Source organism: Oncorhynchus kisutch, linkage group LG19 (genome assembly GCF_002021735.2).
Source record: "Oncorhynchus kisutch isolate 150728-3 linkage group LG19, Okis_V2, whole genome shotgun sequence".
NCBI classification, from domain to species: Eukaryota; Metazoa; Chordata; class Actinopteri; order Salmoniformes; family Salmonidae; genus Oncorhynchus; species Oncorhynchus kisutch.
Window position 1 is genome coordinate 51,939,762 of NC_034192.2, and position 8,448 is coordinate 51,948,209.

Consider the following 8,448-nt stretch of genomic DNA (forward strand, 5'->3'; position numbering starts at 1 on the left):
CCAGGTGCACTTTCGCAGACGTCAGACATGCAGCAATGTTTTTTTTGGACAGAAGTGGCTTCTTCCGTGGTGTCCTCCCATGAACACCATTCTTGTTAAGTGTTTTATGTATCGTAGACTCGTCAACAGAGATGTTAGCATGTTCCAAAGATTTCTGTAAGTCTTTAGCTGACACTCTAGGATTCTTCTTAACCTCATTGAGCATTCTGCACTGTGCTCTTGAAGTCATCTTTGCAGGACAGCCACACCTAGGGAGAGTCGCAACAGTGATGAACTTTCTCCATTTATAGACAATTTGTCTAACCGTGGACTGATGAACATCAAGACTTTTAGAGATACTTTGGTTACCCTTTCTAGCTTTATGCAAGTCAACAATTCTTAATCTTAATCGTCTCCTGAGATCTCTTTTATTCGAGGCATGGTTCACATCAGGCAATGCTTCTTGTGAATAGCAAACTCACATTTTGTGAGTGTTTTTAATAGGGCAGGGCAGCTCTAACCAACATCTCCAATCTCATCTCATTGATTGGACTCCAGGTTAGCTGACTCCAAGTCATCATTAGCCTGGGGGTTCACATAATGTACTTTTTCCAACCTACACTGTGAATGTTTAAATGATGTATTCAATATAGACAAGAAAAATAAAATTATTAGTGTGTTATTAGTTTAAGCACACTGTGTTTGTCTATTGTTGTGACAAAGATTTATGCAGAAATATAGGTAATTCCAAAGGGTTCACATACATACATACATACCTACAGTGGCAGGAAAAAGTATGTAGGTATGTACAGTTGAAGTCGGAAATGTACATACACTTGGGTTGGGAGTCATTAAAACTTGTTTTTCAACCACTCCATAAATTTCTTGTTAACAAACTATAGTTTTGGCAAGTCGGTTAGGACATCTACTTTGTGCATGACACAAGTCATTTTTCCAACAATTGTTTACAGACAGATTATTTAACTTATAATTCATTATATCACAATTCCATTGAGTCAGAAGTTTACATACACTAAGTCGACTGTGCCTTTAAACAGATTGGACAATTCCAGAAAATTATGTCATGGCTTTAGAAGCTTCTGATAGGTTAATTGACATAATTTGAGTCAATTGGAGGTGAATCTGTGGATGTACTGTATTTCAAGCATCATGTTGTTCCAATCTGTCTTTGTCTTGTAGCTCTGCCTTCCCACTTTCCCCTTGTATCCCACAGCCAGGTTCTGACAATAAAACCTACACATAAATCAGTGGGTGATTACAAAAAAAGTAGCTGAGAGCCTGACTTACCATTCATTTATGTAGTAAATAAGTAACACAGGTATTGAGTAGAACTTGTGAGGTAGTGATAGGGATTCGTTAGGGTTTTTCATGAGCGAGTGGCGATATAGTGCAGTAGGGTCCAGCTGCGACATCATCTCTGAGTCTCTATGTTCTCACCTACTGATATGTCATCTCTCAGGAAAAGTGGGGGTGTGGAAAGGAATGGGCGTTTCAGAAGGAACCATATAAAGGAGAAGTAGGCATTTCGAAAGGAGTCAACACTAGAAGCGCTGGAATTACATAACTACTAGAACCGCCATGACTTGATATTTCAATTATTATTTCAAATATTCAATAACAAATAATACATTGTAAAATTAACGTTAACTAGCATTTACATTTAGGAAAAACAACTCACACTTTGTCATCTCTGCAGAGCATGACTAACATCCGATAACTCAAACGAAGTCTTGAGTGGCACCTTTCGAAACACCCACTTCTCCTTATATGGTTCCTTTCAAAACGTCCACTTTTCCTGAGGGATGCACTGCACTGAGGTGTCACAGCTGGACCCCTCATATATTGCCATCTGGTGGCGACTAAAAACAATTGCATAATAACACCTAGTATAAATTGAGGGACTCCTGACATGACTCGTGACTCGACCATTGGTGACTCGGCCATGGACTCGAACTTCAGCCATAGGGACTCATGACTCGGACTCGAGCACAGCGGAATGGGTAGTTGACTCGGACTCGAGGTTTAGTGACTACAACCCTGGTTTTCAGTGACACTACACCACGTTGAATGCTTGGTCACCACTACCGGTGTGTACGCTCTCGTTGGCTGGCCCTCGCTTCATACTCGTCGCCAAACGCACTGGCTCCATGTCATCTACAAGACCCTGCTGGGCAAAGTCCCCCCTTATCTCAGCTCGCTGGTCACCATAGCATCTCCCACCTGTGGCACACGCTCCAGCAGGTATATCTCTCTAGTCACCCCCAGAACCAATTCTTTCTTTGGCCGCCTCTCCTTCCAGTTCTCTGCTGCCAATGACTGGAACGAACTACAAAAATCTCTGAAACTGGAAACACTTATCTCCCTCCCTAGCTTTAAGCACCAACTGTCAGAGCAGCTCACAGATCACTGCACCTGTACAGCCCACCTATAATTTAGCCCAAACAACTACCTCTTTCCCAACTGTATTTAATTTTATTTATTTTGCTCCTTTGCACCCCATTATTTGTATTTCTATTTTGCACATTCTTCCATTGCAAAACTACCATTCCAGTGTTTTACTTGCTATATTGTATTTACTTTGCCACCATGGCCTTTTTGCCTTTACCTCCCTTCCCACCTCATTTGCTCACATTGTATATAGACTTGTTTATACTGTATTATTGACTGTATGTCTGTTTTACTCCATGTGTAACTCTGTGTCGTTGTATCTGTCGAACTGCTTTGCTTTATCTTGGCCATGTCGCAATTGTAAATGAGAACTTGTTCTCAACTTGCCTACCTGGTTAAATAAAGATGAAATAAATAAATAAATAAAAAAACAGTCAACCTAGCTCTAATGACAGAAGCCCTAATCAAGGTAAAACTTTATTGAACTCTATTGGCCTAATTAAAGGTATAGGCCCAGCTCAGTTGAACAGACAAAGCACACAGCCTTGATGAACGCAGCTTGAGGAGCACTGTGCTGATGAGCAAGCCGACTCCTCTCTGAAATTCCCACATTGCACTGGGCCAATCAGGCTAATGAGGCTCTCACTTCATCCATTCGAGCTAAAGTGGCGATTGATTGGAGGGGGGCTTTTACAGAGGAGAGAAATAATTGCTATGAATGGGCGATCTGCAAACTCATTCACTTTTTTTTCCTCCACCGTTTTGTTTACCAGTCATTAAGGCTTGACTCTGGGGGCTCCTGTTAACTCGTCAATGTCAAACATGGAAATGAAATATAAATCAGAACGTTGTAAATTATTCTGGGATAATATGTCTGTCCGTTTTGGAGCGCTTCAGCATTGCAGTGGTTGCTGATGGTGGTCCGACCGGAATATGTGTGTGTGTGTGTGATATACATATATATGTGTGTGTGTGTGAGAGCATGTGGGTCAACAGACAAACTTCCTAACTACAGTGCAGATATACTTGGCCTACAGTACAGTATCCACAGTTAGAGATACACTAACTAAAACTGACAGAAATAGCCTGAAGTCACTTCAGAAACTACAGCAGAGTTCTAGTAGAGACAGCAGTCAGTCATAACACCTACAGTCAGAGATATAGGCCAGCCAGTAGAGACAGCAGTCAGTCATAACACCTACAGTCAGAGATTTAGGCCAGTCAGTAGAGACAGCAGTCAGTCAGAACACCTAATCAGAGATATAGGCCAGCCAGTAGAGACAGCAGTCAGTCACAACACCTACAGTCAGATATATAGGCCAGCCAGTAGAGACAGCAGTCAGTCAGAACACCTACAGTCAGATATTTATGCCAGCCAGTAGAGACAGCAGTCAGTGGTTAAAACAGTAGCCCTAAGTACAGTGTAGATCAGTATGGAGGTAGTGTACCTGTGGGGCCTGTACTGTAGATTACCTCCCGTCACTGAGAGGGAAGCAGTGGAAATCACTAACTCCCTGTGGCCATTGGGGCCAGCCACCTGTCAGCGCTGCGTGTGTGCGTGCGTGTGGCCAGTCAATGCGGCTGTGTTATCTCTAGACTAGTGGGTTTAGGCGTTGAGGTTGAAACACAGCTGCTCTGCTCCCGTCTCTCTGTTTGTCTGTGGGGCCTTGACCTGAACCGACAGGATTGCCGCTTATCTTGTATCTGAGCTACTGCTGCAACGGTGACAGTGAGGGTTCCCCACGGCAACCAGGGGCCTCTTATCTCTAACACCCCCTAAGAGGCTGGGGACCTGGGAATATAATCAGAACATTTAGCCCCTGCCCATACCTTGCTGTCTGACAGCAGGTAGTTAAGCTATTACAGTAGAAACTAGTCTAAATTGATCTGTGGGTTTAATTGAAATAAATGCAATCGAATGCAGATACAACAACATAACTAAAAACTTGTTGACTTGAAGAACTTTACAAGAGTGTAGAGTCACGCACCCACACACATTTACCTCATCACTCCAATGACAATTCACATTTCATTACGTAATCCATCTTAATCAAATAGCCCATCAGACACAATACATTCTCCTCTCAATCGCTTTCTCTCTCTGCTGAGGCTGGATGGAGTGATTGAGGGGTGTAAAGAGAAGGATGTTCTACCCTCCAACCCACCCTCCTCCCCATCTCTAAGACAGCTCTTAAGTGCTTGTGGGTTTTTATGTTTGCAGTGTTTTATAGGAGAATGCAGGAGCCAGCAGCAGTAAAATGGTGAAGGGGTGGGTGGGTGGGGGGGGGTTACTGTAAATCCAATCTTTATTGAGAATGACACAAACGACATAAACAGTCCTCCCTTATCGGCTCGCCCTCCCTACTGATCGATCAGCAGCCGTGAGTGAAGTGATGCGAATGCGTGGCAATGGGTGTGTGCAGTTCTTCACCTATCATTATTGTAGTAGGGCAGGCCCCCCCACCAAACTCCATGTCACCACAGCAGTTGCCATAGTGACAGAGATACTCACGAGAGGTCTCAGCCCTTCTCGTTCCCTCACCTTGCTCTGCCTGTCCCTTCTAGGGGTTGTTTACAGCTCTGTTTCTCTTGTTATTCAGTGGCACTTTGCATATTGAGAGTGGGACTCTATAAAAAGCCTTGTAAAACATACAGGCTCCTGGCTCTGATGTTGGAGCCAACATGATGTTAATGAGAGATGAGTTATTCACACAGCACCACATAGGCGGGCGGGCCATGTTGTTTTATGACAGTTAACACTAAATGACCCAATGAAGAAACATACTTTTCTATGCAAAACCTGACCATCAAGTAGCTCTTTTGATGTTGGACTGTACACAGTAATGCCAATTCAATGCCAAACACAGTACTAATTAAAGTCTTGCTATGATCAAAGAAACTTCAGACTGATATGGTATGATACACTTGCCTTTACTGACATCTGGAGGTGGAGAATTACACTACACCCAAATGGCATTGAGCAACCAGTGTATTGTATCATATTAACCTCTTTCTAAAGCACACATAATAAAGACATTAATATATGATTCTGATTAATTAATACTATAGTTTTAGAGGCCCTGCAGACAGCCAACAGGGCAGTATTTCAACAGAAACTGAGAAGACCACAAGTTCAGGGTGGGTAAAGGTCAAAGTTCAAAAACAGAAGTAGAGCATGAGCATTAGCTCTTTATAGGCTCTCTAGGTGTCACTCTGAATGCAGTACAGTAGAGTCACACACACAAAGAGAAGATACGGTTTTCATCAAACTCCCAGACCAAGGGGGGGGGCAATAGCGTTCCATCTTTAAGTTGTTATTTCTATAATGTTATGTTAATATTAGCTAGGTTACTATATGATCACCTGCATTGACGATCCCATCAATCTCCAGTTTGGTGATGTCGCCGCTGAACAGCGAGATCTTCTTGTCCAGAGCTTCGTTCCTCTTGAATTTGGTCGCCTTGACTGAATCACCTTGGAGACAGATGAACACCTGCTTCTGTCAACACTGTTAATAAGAACACTGTAATATCAACATGCGTTTACCGTTTATGTTGTCTTTCAAGAATATCTATAGTGGACGCTCAGCGATGCTGCTTTCCAGTGTCTCACAGCTGTAGTCCTGGGGCCCGATAGACCTAATCACCTAGCATTAACTAAATGACAGTGTGTAGTGCTGGGCTGGACCAAACACATGTAAACCTGTGTTGTAGGACCCCAGAACGGGAGTTGAGAAACAACAATGGTTTAGAGCAGATGGAACGGCATGGAAACCATGTGTTTGTTACCACGAACCCATTCTCCCCAATTAAGGTGCCACCAACCTCTGTCCACAGTGAGTGACTTGGCGGTCCACACAGGCACCACCTCCAGGGACAGGTAGGTAGTTCTGTAGTGCTTCCTTCTCTCCTCCTGACTCATATGGAGCAAGGCAGCTAAGGAAGAGGAGAGGGACAGAGAGTTGATGATTATGATCATTCCACTAATCAATGTGGGTAATGTAGGGAAAACATAGTGAAAAGCTGTAATACCCTAATGGCTTGGTTATAAACTAGTACCACATAAGGCCACGATGAGCCACTTCAAACTTTGAGTTGGCACCTACTTTTTTTCTATTGCAATTTAGGCCACACAACTTTGACAACTTTACTTTTCACACGCAACAGGTCCTGTTGAGAAACCAAATTCTCAACATGAGCACCTATAGATTCTCACCCAGACTGTGTCTGTCTGCAGACTTACCCTTCACCTCGTTCCAGTCGCCTTTGGCTGAGTCAAGGTTTAGCCGCTCCAATCCCGTTGCCATGGCGAGATGGGCACTAAAGTGCAGGGACACGACCGCGGTGGTCACCCCAAGCGCGGCGAGGGCGATCCGATACAACGAACCGTACTTTCCCCCGGAGCGCGAGGCCTTGTTTTGCCCCTGAAACGACTCAAACGACTTCGCGGCAGCTGTAGTTGTTGAAAACTTCAGAATGGCCTTGCACTTTGCAGGGCTGGAGTTCGCCGAACTCTGCCCACTTCGCACCAGCGAATAAACCTGACGATTTGCAACACCAAAAATGTTTCTAAATTTGGAGCACACACCGATATCACTAGTATGAAAGACACCACTACGACAGCGGGAAAATGGACCTATGGCTCTGATACGCGAAGAGAGAGTTGACATTTGAAATGCCATGCTGCGAGTGTGATCCTGAAGTCAATCCGACAGAACTACTAACGTTACGTCGGTGTCCGGTGTTTTTCAGTTCGGTAGTTAGTTTCGTTTTCGTTATTTAAAGCGCCTTTATCCAGTTTGAATTTTGGGGAAGAAATACTTGGCCATTTTGTTGTAAACAATGACGCATGGATTGTACCAAATGGGAGGGGAGCTATATGACCTATATAGAGTATGACCATAAGGAAAGTATGTATTGTTGTGTTGCTATAAAATACCTTGCAAGTTGAGTGTAAACAAATTAATTATTCAACAAATTAACCATCACCGTTCACTCGAATTATCAAGGCTGTGTGTGGAATGTGGATATAACGTATGGTAGGAGTTCAGTGTTTTATTTCATTTATTTTGTGAATTTTTCTCCCCATTTTCGTGATATCTAATTGGTAATTACAATCTTGTTTAATTGCTGCAACTCCCCAACGGGCTCGGGAGAGGTGAAGGTCCTCCGAAACACGATCCGACAAGACGCGCTGCTTTTACACACTGCTCGCTTAGCCAGTCGCCCAACGTGTCAGGAGCTCTGTGTTGAGCTGATCGAGTTTACTGTTTCTCTGTCTGTCATTCACCTTCCTCTACTGGCCAACAGCTAGAATTACATCTTGGAACGGCATGGTTACTCTGTAACGTAATTTGTAGCCTAATTACATCTAGTGTATTTGTATTTATTATGGATACCCATTAGCTCCTGCCAAAGCAGCATATACTCTTCCTGGGGACCAGGAAAAAATTAAGGCAGTTTATGCAATTTTAAAAACATTACAATACATTCAGATTTCACAACACACTGTGTGCCCTCAGGCCCCTACTCCACCGCTAACGCATATCTACAGTACTAAATCCGTGTGTATAGTGCGTATGTTATCATGTGTGTGTATGCATGTATCTGTGCCTACGTTTGTGTTGCTTCACAGTCCCCGCTGTTCCATAAGGTGTTTTTTTAAATCTGTTTTTTAAATCTAATTTTACTGCTTGCATCAGTTACCTGATGTGGAATAGAGTTCCATGTAGTCATGGCTCTATGTAGTACTGTACGCCTCCCATAGTCTGTTCTGGACTTGGGGACTGAGAAGAGACCTCTTGTGGCATGTCTTGTGGGGTGTGCATGGGCGTCTGAGCTGTGCCAGTAGTTTAGACAGACAGCTCGGTGCATTCAACATGTCAATACCTCTCATAAATACAAGTAGTGTTGATGTCAATCTTTCCTCCACTTTGAGCCAGGAGAGACTGATATGCATATTATTAATATTAGCTCTCTGTGTACATCCAAGGGCCAGCCATGTTGCCCTGTTCTGAGCCAATTTCAATTTTCCTAAGTCCTTTTTTGTGGCACCTGACCA

The 8,448-nt window shown here is 43.4% G+C and overlaps 1 protein-coding gene across 2 annotated transcripts in view; it reads right to left on the bottom strand.

Moving 5' to 3' along the window:
• macrod1 (mono-ADP ribosylhydrolase 1) overlaps positions 1–7,246 on the bottom strand; it is a 109,093-nt gene extending 101,847 nt beyond the window's left edge. The window contains exons 1-3 of one of the 2 annotated variants that reach the window (XM_031797203.1): positions 6,631–7,246; positions 6,213–6,323; positions 5,752–5,862 (exon numbers count right to left, since the gene is read on the bottom strand). In XM_031797203.1, the coding sequence (XP_031653063.1) occupies positions 5,752–5,862; positions 6,213–6,323; positions 6,631–7,069 (661 nt within the window). In that variant the 5' untranslated portion in view covers positions 7,070–7,246. The remainder of the gene's footprint in view (positions 1–5,751; positions 5,863–6,212; positions 6,324–6,630) is intronic. The other variant, XM_031797202.1, reaches the window with a different exon arrangement.
• Between the last annotated feature and the right edge of the window lie 1,202 nt (positions 7,247–8,448).